The sequence below is a fragment of the Erpetoichthys calabaricus genome, chromosome 14 (genome assembly GCF_900747795.2).
Source record: "Erpetoichthys calabaricus chromosome 14, fErpCal1.3, whole genome shotgun sequence".
Taxonomy (NCBI): Eukaryota; Metazoa; Chordata; class Cladistia; order Polypteriformes; family Polypteridae; genus Erpetoichthys; species Erpetoichthys calabaricus.
Window position 1 is genome coordinate 26,899,946 of NC_041407.2, and position 23,849 is coordinate 26,923,794.

Here is a 23,849-nt window from a genome sequence, read left to right on the forward strand (position 1 = left end):
CTATTTTCAACTGTTTATCCTACCTTACAACTCGGACTTGTGAAGAATAAATGAAATGGTTTTATTATGCTGTTTATTGCCAAAATTTCCTCCAGTTCCTTTTAGGCTGTGTTTGGCCTCTTGGCAGGCTCCCTGTAGAGTCTTCTACTTGTCTGGTCATGAATTTTAAAAAGACGTCCTGATTTTTGAAATGTTCTATTAGTGCTGAGTCTCTGCTTATTAATAACAGACTTCATGATGTTGTATGATATATGCCAGTGGTTCCCAAACTCAGTCCTGGGAACCCACTGTGGCTGCAGGTTTTTGTTCGAACCAGATTCACAATTGGCGATAATCATCGATAACAACTGATCTCATTTAATTAGCTGGTCTTTTTTTACTGTTCTCTTATTCTGCATTCAAAAAAACACAACAGTAGGGTTGTTATAAGATATTTCTATTTTTTTCTAAAGCTATAAATGCTTAACTCTCTTTTGTTGTTTTCCTGTTTCCCCTTTTCCTGCGCAGCTTGTTCCCTTCATTTAAACCTAACAGTGACAATTAACAACCAGCATAGCAGACACCCAGGACAATGAACACTGCAACGACTCCAGTGTCAGTCCCACTAATTAGTAAATAATAAATTAAATAACCAGAACATCTGGAATAGCAGAATGAAAATTTGGTTGAAAATACTGTTAACAACTTACAAAAATTACATATTCCCCATATACAGTAACTGCTTAGCACATTTAATAAAAAATCTACCAAACTTAGTTTTGTAATTTCTACATTGACTCCAAAACACAGAAACTGGGAAATAACGACTCACTTAATTAGGCTAAGAGTCCAATGAAAAATGGAAGTTGGTTGGAAAAAAAACCTGCAGCCCAGGACCGAGTTTGGGAACCACTAATACATGCAATGCTTTTGAATTTTTGTTTCTCCTAATCTATACATTTAAACAAGATCATTCAATTGTGTGCCATAGTAAATGCCGCACCATACAACAAACAAACCCTCGGGGACATCCTACAGTAAGAGCTGATTTTATTATGGGCCAATCAGAATCATTTCAGCCAATATCAGATGAAGCCAAATTACCTCAAAACACGATTCGGAATGTAATTAGTTAAATTTAAACACTTAGAATTACCATTAAAAACAATGGGCATACTTGTGAAACCTAGGGAAGGATTGTCTATTTTTTATTACTTTCCTAACAATGACCAAATAGCTTTTCTTATGAATATTACTGGTTGTAACAGTGAACAAGGGTCCAAACTGATTTTTGTTAATTTTAGCTTCTACAGCAACAAAAATCTAAATGTCAGTAAAAGTGTGTAAACTACTGATGTCAAGTGTATATATCTACAACACTAAGGAAAAATGATATACAATGTAAACTAACAAAAACAACAACTGCACAATAATAAATAAAAAGTATTCCTATACTATAACTAAAAAATGAAATACACATTTGTAAATTAGATGATTTCTACTGACATTCACTATATATAAAAACTTTTTGGTCTGTAAATTTTAGCATATTATAAAGAAAAATAATATAAATTATGACATACTGTAAATCAGTGATATTTTACCTACCTACAGCAAGTCTTTACAAAAATAACAATCTCAAATAAATTATGTTACAATACATAGATTAATGTGTTATATGATATTAAAATGCATGACCCCAGCAAACTTTTTTGTATTGTAGTTTCATACAGATTCATTTAGGGCAGTTTCTATTTTTTTTTATTTGTATTACCTGCATGTTAGATATGCAGACCCTCAGATCGCATAGCCAATGTTTATGTAAAAATGGAAAAACAAGTCATGCTAAATTTCAAATCTTCTTTAAGACACACCACATAGCTGATTAACATACATAGCACTACTTAGTCATACAGCAGTTTCTGTAGAGTGTTGCATGTTGCAGCATAACTAACATCCATGTCTGGTCTCTCTAAGTCACACATTTCTACTTTAGACGCTTATGAGTGCTCAGTACTTTGCATATTTTATGTGCTTTTACATTCCAGCTGTGTCTGGTAAATTCAAACTAAATAAATAAAGAGGTGAAGTTATTGTACAAATTAACAGGATTCGGTAATTAGATGTCTTACAATGGCAAATGCAGATGTGGCACGTGTGAAATATTGATATCCCATGACAAGGAACTGAAGGGCTTACCAAACTCTGCGTAACAATGCTCAGTGCTTAAAGGGAGCACTGATGATACAGCAGCATCTCCTAATGCCCCCAAAAAAGCTGAAACTTGTTAACTGACTGCAGCTTCCAAGTTTAAAAGGACACTAAAATAGCCACTGAAAAAGACCAAACTTTTTAACATAAGCTGAACTTCTGGAAAACTCTACAAAGAGGTTTGCACTTACAGGAGTATCCTTTCACTGTTAGAAATATGATTTCCAGTGAAGGTGTAGTGGCTCAATCTGGACAACTACATTAAAAAAAACATGCTGCTTTCTGTTCTTAAGCGAGTACACAAGGAAATGACACAGTAATTCCTCCCACATCAGTGGCTTCAGTAAACAACAGCTTACTGATCAAGTAAATCTTAGGGTGGGTAGCATGAATGAGGCAGCCACCAGAGCAGTACAAGGCAAGTAACAGAGCTCAGCCACATGACCCTCAGCTTTATCCAATCTGGCAAGCGACCCTGCACAGATGGCCAGGCAAAAGCACGCTCAGCAGGTGTATGACACATCTTGATCTGCAATGACAAATCGTTGAGCCATAGGGTGGCACTGTGGGCGTCAGATATACACTTACCTATCAGGGAATTGAGAGACGAGTAAGAGCTAACCCTCCTCATTTTGTCTATGGTCTCAAAGGACAAAATGTACTCATCATTATCAGGGCTGCCCAGTGTACTGCTGGCACTGCTGCTTGTACTCAGGTTGCCAGGAGAGAAGGCAACAGGGACTCCTGTGGAGAAGGATAGATGGAAAAAAAAAGCCATCAGTAATGGCTTCTGTTTCAGGTTCTTGGAAGGTTATCTGTGAGAGGTAATGTGGGAAACGGGGAGGTATGTTAAAGTGGAGGTGTATCTGTTAAAGTGAGCAAATAGGGACTGGTGTACTTCATTTAGAAGAGCCCTGTGGGTTGTCATCTTTCCAAGAAGGGCACAGAGAATGAAGTTCTTTCTTTGGAAAGGGAAAGCGTAGGTTTGTGCTGTCTCTTTAGGGTAGAAAATAGGATCAAGCTAAACACTGTGCCTGGTGGGAACACTGAAAGATATTTTGAGCTCGACATACAGACAGGCAATAGGACTTTACCTTCATCGCTAAGGTTCAGATTCTGAAGGCTCTTATTTAGGCTGCGAGCTGAGGCAGCAGCACGGATGTTCCCGTAAGAGCTGACCGAGCGCAGACGTGGAATGGCAGACGTGTCCTTTACAGGTGTCAAGGTTCCTGGCTCTGAACAAAAGCAAAAAGCACAGAAATTAGTGGGCTATTCACAGATTGAAGCTATTGAAAGAAGAGCCAGACTTACCTGTATTGTTGGCTGGTGAATGCACAGCATAGCTGCGCTCCTCTTCCATAAACTGGAGAGCCACAGTGCAAAAATTGCTCTCATACTGGACCACTAGATGACTCAGAGCCACAACCAGCTCCTATAGGAAAACATTGTAGTCAGCCACTGACAGAAGATTCCCAATAATATTGGGCAACTTGTCCAAAGAGGGATTCATTTAGACAGGCAATAAAGGAAAGCAGCAAGAGGCGGACTCGAGACTCACTTTGCGAACCACCGGACTGCCATCATTGATAAGTTGTGCTAGCATCATAGCTACATTGTGGTCAATTGTAGTTGAGTGATCTGTCCGCTCGCCAGAGTTTCCCACAAAGGTGCCAAGAGCAAAAACTGCAGCACAGCGAACCTGTCAAGACAAAAATCAGTGATTTTGTCTTCCAAATGAGATTAATTGGTCCACAGAGATGGTAGACTCTTCTTACCTCAGGAATGGGATCTGAAAGCAAGCTGTAGAGTTTCTCATGAGCACTGTCTCGTACACCACACCAGCGGGCCGAGTCAAAGATCTGCCAGATCCGTCCAAGACAGATTGCTACCCACTGCCGTAACAGGGGGTGTGGGTCATTTAGTTGCTCTAGGCAGATAGCAATCAGATTTCCTTGCAAACAGGCCTCCTAAGGAGACAGCTCATTAGTTCAGAATGAAAAGATTAACTGTCACTCAGCACCCTGGACTTCCACACGGTTGGACTTACTTGCCCTGTATTGTAACTGTTGACAATGACTGCCAAGATGAAAGCTGCCATGGTTCTGTGCTCAGCCTGTGAAGTAAAGAAAAATGTACCCAAGAGATTGGATGTGGAAGCAACCCTTGGAAGATAACATCTCATCCAGGACAGCCACAACTTACTGGCATGTAAGGGTCAGCCAGGACAGACAAGAAGTACTTGTGTCCATTGTCCTTCACCAGGTCTGCTTGGCAGGACTGCAGATTTCAAGGAAACAGAAAGAATGTAAAACCAGTTAAGACATATAATCACTAAAAAGTAAACAATTTACAAAATCTAATGCTGTGACTGGTCACTCTTTAAGGGCAGCTATTGTAGTATCACCATTTTTGGTGGAGGTGTAGTGAATTTGAAAGCCAAAGAGAAGGAGTAGAACACAAAGAAAGTTAACATTTAAAAGGTCTTACATCCTGGAAGTTCATGAACTGCTAAGCAAGACAGAAAACCATGGGTGGGAAAGTAGCTTTGTAGACAACTGAAACACCTTAAATTGTGGATATGAGAGAAGACAGTAGTGCTGGACCAACTGTGCATTTGGAAAATGGAGTAACACAGGTAATGGTGATGATGACTTATTGAGACAGGAAATGTATCTCATGCTCTGGAGAATGACAGGCACATCTAGGGAGGAACATACTGCATACTCACGCTGTCCACAGCCAGGATTTTGGCCCAGATGAAAACAAGCAGTGGTCGCAGTTCCCGTGCTGAACTCTGCAGGAGTTTGAGAACGTAAGGGAAGATCCCAACACTGAGTGCCTGTGGGGGATAAACTGTGGGTTCAGCTTATATTTACATCAGCTGTAGACTAGGGACTGAACAGAAAAGGAAGCAGTTTACCAGACTGACGGCCCAGGGCCCCAGATCCAAGAAGCGACCAAGCAGGTCTAATGCTCGAAGGCGGTGAACTTGGCTCAGCAGGACCTGTAGAAGAAAGAAATAAAACTAATACTTTAAATGTTCCTAGAGTTGGGAATGATGTTGATGGTATCTAAATGGGAGACATTACTTTTAAGCTAGCAAAGAGCTTAGTCCCAATGGAGAATAGGCCACTTTGCCTTTACATCCCATGTTTTTCACGCACATACACTCAAATGAGCGTGTACACATGCACACACACACACAACTGTCCTACCAATTTAAAACCCCACCCACCCAGCAAATCGTTCAACCTTAAGCCCCTTCTAATCTGCTGACTGTGCTGCATCCATCTCCGCTCCTCAAGCTCCTTATCAAAGGATTAATTTTAACAAATATTCATCCAACAGATTCAGTGAACTGCAGAACAAAGAATGAGCCACATCATGACTACTGGGACACTACATCTTAGGTGTATGTGCAGGAATGCTGCAAGCAACAGTGACAACAGGCTTCTCTTAAATAAAAGCAGCACCCTGCAGCCAGTCAGACAGTCAGTTGTGGGGAAGGAAAAAAACAAAAAAGTCGTGAGCGTCTCATTAATCCTCAGTTACATTGGCATGAGAGCAGCAGTACCATCTGGAGAAGGACAGCTGCTGGGCGCTCTGCCTTGGGTGTATGTGTATGTTTTGGGGGGTGGGAGGTATGCTGTAACAGTGAAGGCAGGCACCAGATAAAAGCTTCAGTCCAGATGCATTTCAAGCACAACATAAGCCACCCAAACTCAGATGGACACAAACCACAAATAAAACTGCTATACAGTATAAAAGAAGTTCTCTCAGTGGTCATTATGTACCAATTTAATTAACTCATCCAGTGGTTTGTAATTTCTGTCCCAAGTCTTTTAGTAATTCATGGCTGGTCACTCTACAGTAACCGTAGCTCCATTAACTTCTCTGGACAGAAACTGGAAACTCATCTGTAATCGTACTGTTCCTTGCTTCTCTTCAACTTGAACCTGATCACTTAAGACAACACAAAATGTGCTGTTTGTGATCTGACCCAAGTGCTGTCAATAAGCAATAATACTCCTGACACATCTGGTCACTCTGAATTAAATTTATGGACCTCACTCCCTCTAGGGACACTGATCACGTACAGCTAGTCTCATTTCCCACAGTCCTTTTTTTGTCAGAATCTGGCGAGAAAATTCTCATCTTTCTGCCCCAATGTTTGGCCAATCAGTTCTAAATCCAGGTTGATGTTTCACACATACAATTGTGTGATCGTAATATCTTGTCCTCATTAAAATACTAAGGGTAATTAAAATTACTAGAGGAGTCTGAGCCTTCAGCTACAGGGTACTAAACTTTGCCTGCCAAAAATGAAATTTTCCGCTGATATCAGCATTTAAATCAAGTCCCAAAACTAATTAATTTAGTACAGCACACTCATGTTAAGGCTTCTGCTCATATCATTACTGATCATATCACTGTGATAGACTATTACATTTTTCACATTTTCTCAGCTTTTCCATCAGACTTTTGGTAACATTATTATGGACATGTTCCAACTCTCCTAAGTAAGAGAGGCAGACCTTGAACTGCTTTTTACACAGGACCATGGATCCCCACGGGTTTAGTTTCTCTCAGATCTCAGCAGAATGGAGTTGTAACTTCATCTTCTCCACTTCCAAGTGATCTTAACTTAATGTATACATGGATGCATGTTTGTTTCATTTTGTTTTTTTGCTTTAACTGCATTTGTGAATGTGTTTGCTTGGCCAAGCTTGTCAACAAGAAATAAACTGGATTGCATACCATTAATTCCTTTAATTTCTGTCAATATTCAGTACTTTTTGCAACCCAAGCCTGGTTTCTCAAATGTATTTTCAACAACTTGCATTTTCTCTTTTTATTCTAACATGAACAACCCAAGTCTGATCATTTAGCACTCACCTCAATACCTCATGTCCCTCTTCCTTACATAGTTATGGTCACTAATAAATTTAACTGTCCAGTATCCCTCTTCGATTCCAATCTGACCGCTAAGTACGAACATCAATGTCCTGTGCTCCTCTATGGCAGAGATCTCACTGATTCACATGAGGCCTCTCTCCAAATATCACTGTTGCACCCCCAAAGGACAATTTTCCAGTCCTAATCTCACTTTCCCTGGCCTTATCAATCACGAAGCAATTTAATAACAACATCCAACTTTGTGTAATGCAATCACATTGCACTAATAGCTCTGTCATATTTGACAGCTTCACATTAATTTCATGATCATGTTTTTAGTCCTACCTGTAGGACAATGGGTAGTTGTTCGGGAGGATTCCTATTCTCAACTCCCATGGTCAACCAAACTTGGAAGGCAGTAAGCTGTTCTGCAAAGAAGGGGCTGTGCTGTGAAGACAAAAAGCACTTGGTTCAAATGGGTCATCCTTAATGGTACATGGAGTGTCACATATAGTACAGGCAACAAAGCAGGCTCAGTCCCTAATAGCCTCATGGTGCATAACAGTAGCAAAGCATAGAATTAGTTTGCCTGTTGTATTTTATTTACACTGTTCTTGCATGGTTCCTTTGATATTTCGATATTTTGATCTTGGATTGTTTAACTGGCTCCACTTCGTTACATTTGGTATTTGTTATTTTGGACTACAACCATTAATTTGGTTACAGAACATCTGTAAACATTACGCTTGCATTCGGGTAGTCATGGGTATATTTTTTGAACAGAACAGATATATACATATAGGGTGGTCCAGATCTAACTATGCAACTTTTAATGCAATGCAATAATTGCATAATTAGATCTGGACTACCCTGTACAATATACATTTACACGTTCCTATATATATATATATATATATATATATATATATATATATATATATATATATATACACAGTGTGTGTGTGTACAGTATCTCATAAAAGTGAGTACACCCCTCACATTTTTGTAAATATTTTATTATATCTTTTCATGTGACAACACTGAAGATATAACACTCTGATACAATGTAAAGTAGTCAGTGTACATCTTGTATAACAGTGTAAATTTGCTGTCCCCTCAAAATAACTCAACACACAGCCATTAATGTCTAAAACGCTGGCAACAAAAGTGAGTACACCCCTAAGTGAAAAATGTCCAAATTGTGCCCAATTAGCTATTTTCCCTCCCTGGTGTCATGTGACTCATTAGTGTTACAAGGTCTCAGGTGTGAATGGGGAGCAGGTGTGTTAAATTTGGTGTTATCACTCTCACACTCTCTCATACTGGTCACTGTAAGTTCAACATGGCACCTCATGGCAAAGAACTCTCTGAGGATCTGAAAAAAAGAATTATTGCTCTACATAAAGATGGCATAGGCTATAACAAGATCGCCAACACCCTGAAACTGAGCTGCAGCAGTGGCCAAGACCATACAGCGGTTTAACAGGACAGGTTCCACTCAGAACAGGCCTCGCCATGGTCGACCAAAGAAGTTGAGTGCACATGCTCAGCGTCATATCCAGAGGTTATCTTTTGAAAATAGATGTACGAGTGCTGCCAGTATTGCTGCATAGGTTGAAGGGGTGGGGGGTCAGCCTGTCAGTACTCAGACCAAACGCCGCACACTGCATCAAATTGGTCTGCATGGCTGTCGTCCCAGAAGGAAGCCTCTTCTAAGGATGATGCACAAGAAAGCCTGCAAACAGTTTGCTGAAGACAAGCAGACTAAGGACATGGATTACTGAAACCATGTCCTGTGGTCTGATGAGACCAAGATAAACTTATTTGGTTCAGATGGTGTTAAGCGTGTGTGGTGGCAACCAGGTGAGGAGTACAAAGACAAGTGTGTCTTGCCAATAGTCAAGCATGGTGGTGGGAGTGTCATGGTTTGGTGCTGCATGAGTGCTGCCGGCACTGGGGAGGTACAGTTCATTGAGGGAACATGTACTGTGACATACTGAAGCACAGCATGATCCCACTCCCTTCGGAAACTGGGCCGCAGGGCAGTATTCCAACATGATAACGACCCCAAACACACCTCCAAGATGACCACTGCCTTGCTAAAAAAAACTGAGGGTAAAGGTGCTGGACTGGCTAAGCACGTCTCCAGACCTAAACCCTATTGAGCATCTGTGGGGCATCCTCAAACAGAATGTGGAGGAGCGCAAGGTCTCTAACATCCACCAGCTCCGTGATGTCGTCATAGAGGAGTGGAAGAGGATTCCAGTGGCAACCTGTGAAGCTCTAGTGAACTCTATGCCCAAGAGAGTTAAGGCAGTCCTGGAAAATAATGGTGGCCACATAAAAATAGGGGTGTACTCACTTTTGTTGCCAGCGGTTTAGACATTAATGGCTGTGTGTTGAGTTATTTGAGGGGACAGCCAATTTACACTGTTAAACAAGCTGTACACTGACTACTTTACATTGTACCAAAGTGTCATATCTTCAGTGTTGTCCCATGAAAAGATATAATAAAATATTTACAAAAATGTGAGGGGTGTACTCACTTTGTGAGATACCACACTATACCTGTAAACTGAAATGTCAAATTTAAGCAAAATATGAACAACCTCAAATTCACTAAAAACACTATTTATTGACCTTCACCAACATGTCTGTCAGATAACAGGTGACATCAGCCTCTCCTGAAAACTCACTCTGAAAGCTGTTCCTTCCTTGATAATGGTGGGCAACTGAGACAAACAGATGTCCACTGCTAGGTCCCATGCCTGCCTAGAGGAGGGGAAAAAAGAAAAAAGATCATATTGCAGGGTCTCTTCAGTGTTTAACTAAAGAGGATGAACAAACACATTGTATGTGTTACAGTTCTTTAGTGACTGTCAATTCCAAGTGATTTTAAAAGTACACAATTACAGGATAACTGGCTGAATGTATGGCTTTCAAAATGGGCATAAGCAAATTAAGCGACTTACTCAGGGTCACCAAAAGAGGGTAGGTGGGGTAAGTACCAAATGGTCAACCTTGTGCTTTCTATTTGAACACTTCAGCTACTTGGCCAAAATGTTTGCAATGGCTTGTTAGAGATTACCAGAAAAATTGCCAGAGAAGAGACAGTTGGGAGACCACCAGACTCCTTTTGTGGTAAACGAACCTCCATAGACACAGGTTGAATATTGTTGGGGGATGGGCAGTGGTCAAAACTCCAAATCTTCAGAGGACCAACAGTTTCTATTTCTTTAAATACAGTGAACTGAATTTAGGGTGAGAGTAGATTCATAGGATACTGTGATGAAAAAGTATGTGTCCCTTTCCTAAACTCCTCTCTGTTTTTGCATCCTTTATGCAATGAATGGCCTCACACCTTTAGACAAAATAAAATACTACAGAACACACAATACACACATCCTTACTTTCTTTTATTCTACACCCCTATCACCTGAGTGCAAATGTATTTGATTAGTTAGTTTCATTACCTTTAGCAGCAATAATCACTACTTAATACATCCTATAATTTGATATCAGTCTTTCACATCACTTGTCTTTGTAGAGCTGCTTAAATTCAGACACACTGGTAGGTTTGCATGCAGAACGTCTTGTTTCAGTTACTGCCATTGCATTCTCTGTTAGGGTAATGTCAAGACTTTGACTAGTCCACTCCAAAACTATAGTTTTGTTTCTTCTGAGACATTCAGTTGTAGACTTACTGTTGTGTTTTGGGACATTGACCTTGCTGCATAGCCCCAATTACACTACAGCTTCAGGTCACAGAACACTGGACATTTTCAAGAACACTGTAGTAAAGTATAAAATTCATTGTTACCTCAATAATGGCAAATCTCCTAAGTCCTGAAGCAGCAAAGCATACTCATACCATCACACTTCTAGGCAGGGACACAACAAGATTTATGCAAGATATGTTTTTTTGCCATAGTAGTAATGTACTTCAGTTAGTGGAAATACTTATGGCCACATCATCTCACTACCGCCCCCATCATTTATTATGGATATGATGTTCTTACTGTCAAGTGCTGTATTAGATTTATGCCAGACACACTGGGGCCAGTTTCATCCAATAGGTGTTTCTTATAATGCATCTGTTCATTGAACATTATTTGAAAAGGTTTGGGGATTATTCAAATATTTATTTGCAAATGTCAGATGAGCACTGATATTACTTTTAGATATCAGTGGTTTTCATTTTGCCACTTTCTCATGAATCCCATTTTTACTCTCTCTCTTTCTTATCATCGACTCATAAACACTGACTTTAGCTGAGGATTAGTTCTTTGGATGTTATTCTGAGATCTTGTGTGACTGAATGAATTTTTGCTTTGTTCTTGGGGTAATTTTGCCATGCCGGCCTTTCCTACAAAGAGTCCACACTTTTCTCAAATGTTCTCCTTTAGAAGATAATGGCTGTCACTGTGGTGTATGGAGTTCCAGTGCCTTAGAAATGTTTTGCAACCATTTCCCAATTGGTAAGCTTCAACAGCTTTTTCCTTTTCTCTTTGGGTTTCCTTTGATTAAGGCATAGTGTTGTTCTAGATCCGTAGAGTATAGAAGACCAGTGGAGAATTTTGTTTCCTGGCACAAAGCGAATTGCCTACAACTAAACATTAGTAAAACTAGCAAACTAGTTATTGAATTTTGCTGCAGCAAAGAGCACCTGGTCACTATTCAAGGAGGGGATGTGAAGGTGATGCACTGCTACAAGTACTTTATGATCCACATCAATGGCAGACTGGACTGGTTTAATAACACAGAGGGACAATATAAGAAAGCGTAAAGCAGACTTTCCTAGTTTAAATTTGTATAATGATATCCTTTAGATGTTTTATAACTCTTTGATATCTAATGTGATTTTCTATACTGTGGTATGCTGGGCTGGTAACCTTCAGAAGAGGTCATCCACCTAAAACTAAGCATGTTCGGGCCTAGACCAGTACTTGGATGGGAGACCATCTAGGAAAGCGTGGGTTGCTGAGGCCAGGAGGGGGTGCTTACTCTGTGGTCTGATTGTGTATCCCAATGCCCTAGTGCAGTGACGGAGATACTGTGCTCTAAAACTAATGCTGTCCTTTGGATGAGATGTAAAACCGAGGTCCTGATTCTCTGTGCTCATGAAAGATCCCTGGGCATCCTTTGTAAAAATTAAGGTGTTTCCTGATGTCCAGGCTAAATTGCCCACCACGGCCTAGTCATTCTAGACTCTACTCATTCCTTGTCTCTAATTGGCTCTCTTCTCTCTCACCACTTCAGCACCTAACGGCTAATGTGTGGTGAGTGTACCGACGCAAAAATGACTGCCGTCACATCATTCAGGTGGACGCTACACATTAGTGGTTGCTGAAGCTGCTCCCCCTCACTGAAGTGCTTTGAACAGGGAGAAGTGCAAAATATAAATGTAATGAATTATTATTATTATTATTATCATCATCACTTCAAAACAGCTCCACCGAATCAACTAGCTGATTAATAAAACAGGCTCAGTTACAGGATACACTCTAGCCCCACAGGTGGTAGTGGCAGAGGAGATAATGAAGACAAAGCTGATGGCCAGTATGTACAACGTTGTACATCCTCTCTATGACAATTTACTTGTCCCCCTTGGGACAGGTAAAGTACTATTAGCTATTCATCTTGCAGTGACAATTTAACTCTCATAGCAAGGTCAATATATGGTGAGGTTTAAGTTCAACCGTACTAACTGCAATCAGGTCTAGCTGTATTCAGTTAGCCAAGTCTAATTATCAATTAACGTTGGTCAGTTGTTTGAAAAGGTACTCACTCAAAAAGGCAAAACAGATTGTCTAACTTTTATTAGAAAACAAAAGAAATTTACAATTGTTGGTGTATGTTCACTCTGGTGCCCTATATCTAATATTACATTTTGTATAAATACCTGAAGACATTCACTGTAATATACAATAACAGACAATATCTGGAAGGGGTCAAATCATTTTCCACAACACTATGGATACATATGGACCTAGTGACATGCTCCTTATTCTAAGTTCTGTTTTTCCAGGACTGCTGCTCCATGGTTACCACTTACCACATAGCATGCATGTAGGTTGGCGGCAAGCGCGGGCTGCTCACTGGTGTGCAATTGTATGATCTCATAATTCTCTCTGCCAACAGGAAATTACGGAACAAGCTGGCAACTAACAGGTCCTGACGAAACAGCTTCTGAAAAAGATCTAAAGAGAAAATGTAATCAATCTATGGTGCACATGTTATGCTGAATAATGGGGCCTAAGGCACTTCAAAGAATAGTAGAGACAAGCAGGATGAGTGTGTTAAAATGCTTTGAACAAATGAATTGAAGAAAAGAGTGGGGTTATATGCTACCGATGGGAACAGTCTGTATGTTTGGAAATATAGAGTTGTGCTACAAAAGGGTTAATGTGACAAATGAGATAAGCAAATGTGTAATTCTCTTTCGGTAGGAATGGGATACATAATGACTTGGTCAGGAAGAGAGTCACAGAAAGGCTTACAAGTGGATAGGTCAAAATTGCTAAGGAAGTCTTCTTCTGACTTTTGGGGGGTGTGGTAGGAGCTGTCACTTTGCAAAAGAAAAGCTATTGCGTATTGATCTGCTGGATTAATTTGTTTGTTTGACACACTACAATCTTTTGCATCTTCAGGTCTGTGAAAAACACTTAATATTTAAAAGAAATAATGTACTAACAGTCTGAAGGGAAGAAAGGCTGATCCAACATCATCTCCATCTCAGTGTAGAATCCAAAATAGAGAAGTAAGCCAGCCAGCATAACTCTGTGAGCTCACCTCGGGGCAGCACATTCCAGGCAATTGTGTCAGTAATTGCTGTGAAGATCCAGTTCAGCTCCCCTAATGGTGTCCGCCTGTCATTCAGCCGGCCAGGAATCCTAGAGAAGACCATAAGACACTCAGGCAATTACAGTAAATTGCAGCATACTATATGTACACCTTTAGTAATATAAATTAATCTCTGAATGGTACTAAAGGTACTATACTAGGTCCTCACTCCTAATCTTCTGACTGTTTAAAATTTTAACTGGTACAACAAGATCAGAGTTTCATCAATTGAGAATTCCTCTACAACAAAACATTAGGCGCCAGCATCTGGCTCAATGCCACTGATTAGTTTGGCGCCTGTGTTCTGGCCCCTCTCCACCACGCTCACAAGGCAGACTATACTAAGAATATCTAACCAACTTTCTGACAAAAGATTGGCAAATACTATCTGTGGTCAACCTCAAAAGCAAGCATAACAGCAATAAACAAATATCGGCAACAGCTGGTATTATAACATTTTAAATTGTCATACATATTTTAAAATTAAGGGCTCAGTTAAACCAAAGAAAAGATAAACCTGAAATCTGAACACAGACTCATTGGTTGTTTAAAAAAGACAAACTTATGGTAAATAGTCATCATTAGAAACTGGGCCACAGCATAGTTGTGCATTCATTAGTGCTGCTCCCTTACAGGTTCCATGGTTTAAATCAAACAGCCAGCTGTTGTTGTGTGGAGTTTAATTGTTCTCCCAATTATGGATTAGGTTTATGTTAAGTTTATTGGTGGTTCTACAATATTATTGTTCGAGTGTGGATGTGTCTGCATTTGCATTTTTGAGTTCGACTAATAATGAATTGGAGTCCCATTCAAGGTTAGTTTCCCCTTTGCACCCAGTGCTGGCACCAACCTCCTGAGACTGTGAACTAAAATAAACACAAGTAAGTCCGCGATTCGCCAGCGAATCGGAAATCCAAGAATGGCAATCAGTTTCTGCGTGATGAAATATCATGGAGGGTATATGCGGTGCTGTGGGTGGTCGCGTCTGGGCGGCTGTACAACCTGGCGTGCACGCTCTACCTCAGGTTTAGTTCACAGGTCGTAGGCATGGTACAGTTTCCATTTAATTCAATAACATGTATCCATATGGGCTCGTTTACAGGTCGTAACCATACGGGCTCGTGTTCATATTACTAATCGTTGAGCTCCCTCCATTTGGATACGTGCCTCCTTTGCCTGTGCTGCGTCAAAAGCGCGTTGTGGGCGCGCTCATTCACTGTCCAGGCGGCTGAACAACCTGGCGTGCACGCTTTACCTCAGGTTTAGTTCACAGGTCGTAGGCATGGTAAAGTTTCCATTTAATTGAATAATTTAATTAATTTGAACTAAAGCGGTTTCTTTATGTGGCGCCTTCGTTCATTAAGTCTAGTTTACAGGTGATGTTGTGTCTCGTCTTTGTTGTTCTGTGGCTGTGTCATTAGGTAGAAGTCGTTTACTGTTAGGAAGCACACTCCAACCTATAAACACTGAGTAGTGGCACAGTGGATTATTCATTTTGGATCTGTGCCTCTCTTGCATGTAGTGTTTCAGAAATGCGTTGTAGGCGCCTTTGAGCTCCATGTTGTTGGAGCCATGACTCCTTTGCGTCCGCTGTTTCAGAGGCGCGTTGTAGGCGCCTTCGTTCATTTTGTTTATCCATATGGGCTCGGTTTTGTATTTCTGTTACTTGAGGTGTTTCGTTTTGGAGCCATGACCTCTTCGCTTGTGGTGTTTGTGAAGCGCGTGGTAGGTGCCTCCGTTTATTGTTTGTATCCCAAACATGCCACACAGAATGCTGGCACATACATACTACTGACTCTGGGAGGCCGCTGCGTTTGACTGTGGGTTGTGGTGTTTGGGCGCCACCTACTGACACTGGGAAGCCGCTGCGTTTGACTCTGGGGCGCCGCGGCGCACTGCGCATGCGTATCGGTGCCTCCGTGCATAAATTAAAACTGTGGTTTAGTAATATAGATGTTTGAGAAAGTTATGTTATTTTAAAAATCAAAGCAAAAGATAAAACTTAACAGCATGATGAAAAACAAAAAACACTACCCGACTGGCTGAGCTGTACATGAAAAACGCACTGTATATTCCATCAGCTACTCCTATTAACTATCCACAAAAAAAAAGACCCAAGTTGTTGATGTGCTTTAGGCATAAAAGTCATTCTTCAATCCAAATATGTAACAATGAAAAATATAGTGCTGAGATAGTTAAAACAAATAAAAGAAGACAACCCACAATGGAATAAAAGAAGACTATAAAGAGCATCTCATTAGGAAGGCTAATAACAGAGCAAGAACAAGGGTCACTTAAATGAGGACCTCTCCTTGTTAAAACATCAACTGAAATAGCACAGAAAGCAGGTGAAACCTTTATGTTCATTAAGGTCATCAGGGTCAGAACAATAATCCAAAAAGCTGTGGATGCCACTCCATGTGGGATAAACATACACCCCAATTAGAGACAGAATTCTTGTGCACCAGAGTCATGTTAGAAATTAGATGTGTGCCGTTGCTAGACACTAAATCCGCTAATCACATAATCAGTGACTTGAAATGCTCTGTTCTAGGGGATGTTTCATTACCAGTTCACTGTACTGGCCTTCATAATCTTTTGCTAAAGAGGGAGATATTTTGGATTATTCTTATTTTTTCAGTGCCACTACACTTCTTTTACCAGTGAGATAGAAGTATACAAGTAAAACCTATTTATACATCATTATTCTGCCTAATGAAACAATTTCTTTATGCTTTGCTCTTTTTCACACGCAAGTTCCTTCTTCTATCAGTTGATTTACTTCATCTTCTGTATTTGTTACACATTTGTCCTGATGATGTTTTAGGTACAGATCATGTTCACTACTATGTTTACATTGTAGTTTCCATTTTTCAACATTTGGTATCTTATCAAGTGCTCATTCAGTTTTCTGCCTCCTGCTCTTTGGAATTGTCTTCTTCAGTCTATTTGTGAACTTTTCTCTCCAAAATTTAAATCAACTTGACTTTGTTTTTATTCCATTCTTTACTACCTTTACCTACTATTCTTTACTATCTTTTTAATTCTACACTTCAGATTGTAACTGTAACATGTATTTGAAGGTTCTTGAGTTTATCCTTGTTTGCTACAGAGCCTATAAAAAGTATTCACTCCCTTGGAAGTTTTCACATTTTATTATTATATAATATTTAATCACACTCGATTTAATTTGGCTTTACTGACACTGATCAACAGAAAGTTGCTCTTTAATATCAAAATGAAAACTGATCACTGAAAATTAATTACAAATGTAAAACACAATATAATTGATTGCACAAGTATTAACACGGTGCAGGTAATGTTCAATAAGCCAGACACTAGGCCCTTTAGGGGCGTCACTTGATAGAATGGAATTTCTAGTTTAGTTTAGTGAACTTTATTGTCATTCATACCATACAAGAATACAACGGATGCATAGCTGAACGAAATTGCGTTTCTCCAGGCTCAATGGGCAGACATAAAAGACAGGTGCATAAAAGACAACATACAGACATTACAAACATTTCACTTCTTACACAGAAAGTAGGTAAAAGACAGCACAAGGCAGCACAGTACAAACAATAAAAACAAAAGATATATATAAATGTAAGCCAGTCAGTGGGTGAAATATAATATGAAAGAAAATATTGCACATCGTTTCACAGTGATTGTGATATTGCACTATATGGATACAATATTTATATATAATATATACAATATAGACAATGTAATATTGTCCGATATTACAATACAATATAATGTAAACTTAAGACCTATTTGTGGTAATAAACTGCACAGTAAGTAAGACAGCAAAAGGACAAAGGTTATTTAACAGAGTTTTGTATTCTGATGGCCTGGGGGAAGAAGCTCCTGTTAAATCTGGTCGTTCTGTAGTGCATACGTTTTCCAGAGGGCAGAAGTTCAAACAGCCCATGTGCTGGGTGTGTGGGATCTTTTATGATCTTAATGGATCTGCTCTGGCAACGTGAGTAGTGTAATTCTTGAACAGATGGGAATGGGGACCCAATGACTGGCACCCAATCTACTACCAGCAGTGCATACATCCTGTAAAATAACTTACTTCTCTATCAGGTCCAGTGTCACTCCAGGTACAAGTTTGGCACTCTTCTGCATGCAGAACCTATATAGAGAGACAAACAGCATGAGGACATGAAAACTGAGTGGGCATGAAATGTATTGGGACCATGTGCCAGTAAGGGAAGTAAGAGACATGTGGCATCCCAAGACATACCAAAGTTCTTTTTCTCTGTTCTTTAACAAACAGATGAAAAACCTCTTTTAGCCTGATGCAAGTGGTAACAGCATAACACATTAATAATTTTTTTTAATAATTTTTTAATAATAATAATAATTTTTTGCATTTATATAGCGCTTTTCTCACTACTCAAAGCGCTTAGCAATTGCAGGTTAAGGGCCTTGCTTAAGGGCCCAACAGAGCAGAGTCCATATTGGCATTTACGGGATTCGAACCAGCAACCTTCCGATTGCCAGTGCAGCTCCCTAGCCTCAGAGCCACCACTCCGCCTAAAAAAAGGTGTACTATGTTGCAGCAAATTAAAGGGTTGATATCCTGAACCTCACAGAAAAAAGGATGGGTGAAATAATCCATGACGAAGACAGACACACCCCAAGATCAAACTTAGCAGTGGATAGTGGCACACACTCTCACCTTAAGAGCAGTGAACACTAAACCGAATGTCTTCTTTCTTGTTAAGAGCCCATTTAAAAATGCAGCATCCTGTTTGGAAAACCTCCCACGCTGACCAGTGCTTCCAGGAATCTGCTGCCTCCCCCACCCTTCCGGAGGAAATCCCTTCACACCAGCTCTCCATCAGCTACCATTTTCTGCTTGAATGGCCACATCTACTGAATCATTCATTGCTTTCGCAAAGAAGCACAGTAAAGAGCGCAAGCATTTGCAGTAGCAGCCAGTGAGCACAAGGTTGGACCCATTGCTCTGTTAGGGACTCAATTAAGAGCACAAAAACACACAAGACCACTCCAGCATCAAAAGAGACATAACAGAAATCTGGCAGAAAGGAAGAAAAAGTGTGATGGATCTCTACTATGGACCTACAGCCCTAAAAAAGGAAATCTCTCATCAGGCAGTTCAAAAGATCAGAGAGAATCATCGTTGGTGCTTGAACACCTCTCCCCACAGCCCAGATACTTCAAATGCAAATTTATGGAATTTTCTGTTCTTGTTTCTTTCTGGTGGTAAATATGATGTTATGCTCAGACAGATTTTGGCATCTACTGAAGATAATTTCTGGTATTACTAATCATGGCATCACATAATGCCAGTCTGCTCTGATACCCTATACCAAACCACAGAGTCAGTAGACTTTTACATGGCACTATTAAGGGCATAAAATAAAAGCGTCAATGAAAAACTTGACATATCCCATTTGGAAATCATGTGAGCTAAATAACCAAAATATACAGCGCCTGTGAGTAGTAGAATGTCAAGTTCAAGGCCAAGTACTAGGGTTGTTACTTTTGTGTGTCTAAAGAAAGAGCTTACCAGCGCAATGCTATCTTGATGGGTGTGGTCAAGCAGGAGGTAAATAGGTCAGCTGGAAGGTCAGGGTTCATAGGAAGCAGCTCACTGGCCTCACAGGCTGCCAGTTGGATACAATTCTTCATTGAAGGAGGTAGGGGCATCTGAGCTAAGGGATGATTTGGATTGATAGCAGCAACCTAAAGGAACAGAGCAGAGCAAGAGATTACTTTGCAGGTCAAAGATGACATGTTCATGGACTAGGCCAAGTTTGCTTCTAGAATTGTTTATTCAAGAGTGCAATTCCAGGTGTTGCAATTAGCCTGTGACATTAAGACTCAGCAGAGAGCTGGAAAGTTGGAAGACAAACAGCTGAAGAAATCCAAACCAAGTGTGGGGGCTTCACGGATAACCAAGCATTACACACATTTTCAGGAGAAGAAGGTAAGTAGGATGGCATAGCAAACCAGTGCCACTCGGCAGGTCTGCTTGAGGGAAACAAAAAACCATTAGTACCCACTCACCAGCCTGTAAGGCCTACCCATAGCAGCTCATCCGAAACAAAGACCTCTTTCATAAGTGACTGGAGAAGGAAGTTCAAGTCAATGCTGCCTCTTCTAACTAAGAGAAACTTCTTAGACTTTGCTCAGGAAAAGCAGAACCACTCAATGCCAATCCTCAGAATTGCCCAGGACAGGCAGGCCAAGTGAATGTCACTTCTAAAGCCCTGCCTTGGCGAGGCAGACAAAAATTGTGCCACCACACCAGCCACACATGATAGGCAGACCGACCCAGTGCCTCACCCCAATAGCTGTACCTCCAGCTCCTGCTCTCGCTGCAGGGCAAACTGCTTGAAGGACTTGACAATGATGCCAGCGTTGGAGCAGTCATAAACGAAAATGGACGGGCTGCCCATCCAGGTCTGTAAGTCATAGATGGACAGTGGGATATACTGGGTGTAGTTCTGCATTAATGGAAAAAGAAAATGATAAAACAATTCAAACATAAGCTTAAAATAAAAGTGCCACATGTTTGATATGCTGCATCCGTTTTCCCAATAATCATACCTTGTTGAAGACCCAGATTTCTCCATTGACAGTGGGCCGAGGCACACCATGTCCATTGTAGTGGAACAACACCCGTTCTTCCTTGGCGTTACGGCGAAGAGACATGCAGAGTTTCTTTACTTCATCAACTGTGGGGTCCAGACTCTGCTTGTAGCGAGCCTGAAAGACAGAAGTAAAGTAAAACATTATACTGAGCAATGAGCATTCATGTTCAATATCCCCCAGAGAATGCTGTGCATGTTGAACGAAAGAGTAGGGGGGAGGTAATGGGCCAGGGACAGGAGATTACGTGTCTGGAACAGCTGTCTCAAGGTGAACTGTGCAAAGCGGATTGGGGACAGCGAAGGCAACACCTGACCCAAAACAGAAAAGGCACACATGCTTGGCATGGTCTTGTTTTACTTGCCTAGGAACAAGAACAATGACACAAAATGGTGTAAATTAAACACGACAGGGTTCAGGTTACTTCAAGTGGAGCTCTAATAAATAAACCAACAACTAAGTATGTAACTTAATAAAATAAGGGTAACGGTGCTAAACCACAACCAAAGTGCTGGTCATAACGCCTGAAGAAATACCAGTGTTGCTTAACAACTAACTCTGACATCAGTGAGACATGCTGGTTAGCTAGACTCCCAAAGGAGCTACAAAATTTATCTGAGGTGCAGTACTGTCATTAGGTGCCATGATCAAAAGAATGCAGCTTGCTTAAGGCGCTAACCCCTTAAAACTGACAAGAAAGGCATGCAAGAAGCTTTAGTCCTCAATACCGTTCCACGTCTGACCTTTGCACCTGACTCTAAACGGCCCAATCAAACACTCTGACAGCCAAGCAGGATGCACTCCATGAGCTATTAGGTAATAACGCAAATGTGCGGCTGCCACAACGGGCGCCTCATATGTCATTCTGTTTAAAATTAGGCCTATTGATCAGTTTTAAAATAAGTGCGGTGAGCCGTGTAGCGCCAGGGTCATGTTGCATCTTAGCTAGGATCGATAAAGTGCAGCAAAAGCCCAGGACACTCCTATACTGCCACATGCAAGTGGACACATTAGGTGTCCTAATTGACCTTCACAGGATTGACCCCAACCTCCTAATGATTACAATCACTCAACTGCTGTAATTAAACAGGGTCTTTCCTCCCATAAAAGTATAGCATCGGAGGGTAACTCAACGGTCAGAACAAGTAGAGGGACAAGGTGTTATTGGCTCTGGTTTAGAACTAAAGGATGAGTGCCCAGTCAAAGGAAGCATAAGCCATACCAAATGCAGTGTTGGAAAATCTCCAGGAAAGGGAGACTGACTCCATGGGTCAGAGTTGACCAGTGTTCAGGAAAGAGCTAGTCACCCAATTACACACATACAGCTGGCCAATGGCCTGTAATGGGAGTTCACTTCACTTACGTTAGAGCCTGCCAGCGACCAAAAAATAGGCTGAATCCCCAACATCCAATATAAGAGATGACTGTCGATCAGAAAGAGGTTCCTCAACTAAGCGTCAATGCAGAAGTACATTAAAGCTTGACTCCAAATCGTGGAATAGCTGGTTAACAGAATGGGAGCATGCATCTTAGTATTAACTTTTTTAATGCCTTAAAATGCAAGGGAAGTACACCCTTATATGTGTAATATAATTGTCTTTACTCTTTTTGTCTGTTAATCACAAATATGATCTGAAAATGTTCAGGTAAGGGAGACAGAAATTTTATGGTAAGGTAGTTATAACTTAGTAATCATGGAGCTGAAAAGTGGAAATGTGTCACATGTTGATTGGCACACGAAATGAATGTAATTCACTGTACTCTGTGCACATGCCAATGATGATCCTATAAACCTATAATGATTAGGGTCTGCCAGTGACCACTAAGAAGTTCACTAACATCTAAGTATGCTATCCCTACACATGTCACAAACTGATAGTGACCACCAAGCAGGGAATAGCTCCATTCATTCTTACAGCTACCCAATACTTAATAAGGAATAGTTCACCCATGTCAAGTGAATCACCCCCAAATATGGCTTACTCATTCACCATTTCACATGGAGAAACTGGTTCCTCATATTGCCGCAAGCAGCAATAACACGTGTCAGTCGGTGAGGGCAGCACAGATCAGAGCTAAATGAAAAGGATAAGTAGAAACAGCTGCAAAGGAATGTACAGTACGTTTACACAATTCCAGGTAGATTGGTGGTTATTACAGTGGCAGCTTTGGGGGAGGAAAGTACAACATGATGGAGGACAGCAGCTGAATCGTCATTAATTTATTAATGGAGAAATAAAGATGACTCTCAGACTCATTAACAAATGACAGAGGGCAGCTGCACTGCCGTCCTGTACTCTCTTTGATTTATGCTTAATTAAGGCTAGCCAAGTGGCAGTGATTAGTAGCTGTACAGCACTTCAGGCCTGCTGCTTCCATCACCCGGCCTGAAGCCTACAGCCACAATGCCTCACTGACCTGGATTTTAAAAAAAGATAGAGGGGCAGCAGCCATGACATTTCTCATAAACCCCCTGCTACAAATGCACTGCCTTTAGTTCTCAGGTTCATTACTTTGTGGGTCCATCTCATATCATCAATACCATTCAGAAATTCAGCCTAATAACCCTAAGAAACTACTTAGAACTTCTGCTTAGTGAGGCCTGTTTGGATTTAAAGTCACTGCCCTGTCAGGCTTTGACAGCAGGTGTAAAATAGTTCACTGACAAAGGCAGCAGGGAAAAGTGACTGCTGTGATGCCCTGGTCTCAGCAATGGTTCCCCTGGGGTACCGTGCATTGCAAGCAACATGAAGCTAATGCTCGCCCGCTGATGAGATTTTTATTCAGCGCCCGCAATGGAGGAGTAAATTTCATTTTAGTGCAGCCTCACAGAAGAACATCACATCGCTCTTGCTTGTGTTGCCACTCTGCAGCGCCGCCATTCATACTGCGTCTGAGCAATAAAGCAAGTCCTAAATTTAATCAGCAGAAATATTTCAGCTGAGGCAAACTGATAAATTATTCAAAAACAAGTTTGACAGCGGAGAGCAAAGAAAAACGAGCGGCAATGCCTGCGTCTCACACGACTCTTAAAAGAACTGATGGAAATAGTTGCTGCCAGAGCGCATTGGAAGAAGCAAGAGCCAACTGGTTTAGCCCCTCAGCCCCAACTGCAACCTACCACTTACCCGTGGCTGCCAATTCTCATATTGCTTCTGTAGGTTAGCTCCTATAGTCTCCAGTGCCTTCTGGGGGCTCATTGACAGAGGATCTGCCGAAGAAATAAACCACTGTGAGCAAAATTAAAACACATGGGAGAAGAAAGCAGGGTTCTGCCAAATATCCAAGGC

At 40.9% G+C, this 23,849-nt stretch overlaps 1 protein-coding gene across 1 annotated transcript in view; it reads right to left on the minus strand.

Annotated features, from left to right (window-relative positions):
- Positions 1 to 23,849, minus strand: part of rptor (regulatory associated protein of MTOR, complex 1) — a 61,419-nt gene that overhangs the window by 22,812 nt on the left and 14,758 nt on the right. Inside the window, 18 exon segments of the mRNA XM_028819039.2 lie at positions 2,779 to 2,934; positions 3,285 to 3,425; positions 3,502 to 3,622; positions 3,749 to 3,889; positions 3,966 to 4,157; positions 4,238 to 4,303; positions 4,393 to 4,467; positions 4,919 to 5,029; positions 5,111 to 5,194; positions 7,432 to 7,533; positions 9,783 to 9,858; positions 13,142 to 13,286; positions 13,879 to 13,979; positions 18,011 to 18,070; positions 19,475 to 19,650; positions 20,268 to 20,414; positions 20,518 to 20,676; positions 23,688 to 23,770. Of these exon segments, the coding sequence (XP_028674872.1) occupies positions 2,779 to 2,934; positions 3,285 to 3,425; positions 3,502 to 3,622; positions 3,749 to 3,889; positions 3,966 to 4,157; positions 4,238 to 4,303; positions 4,393 to 4,467; positions 4,919 to 5,029; positions 5,111 to 5,194; positions 7,432 to 7,533; positions 9,783 to 9,858; positions 13,142 to 13,286; positions 13,879 to 13,979; positions 18,011 to 18,070; positions 19,475 to 19,650; positions 20,268 to 20,414; positions 20,518 to 20,676; positions 23,688 to 23,770 (2,136 nt within the window).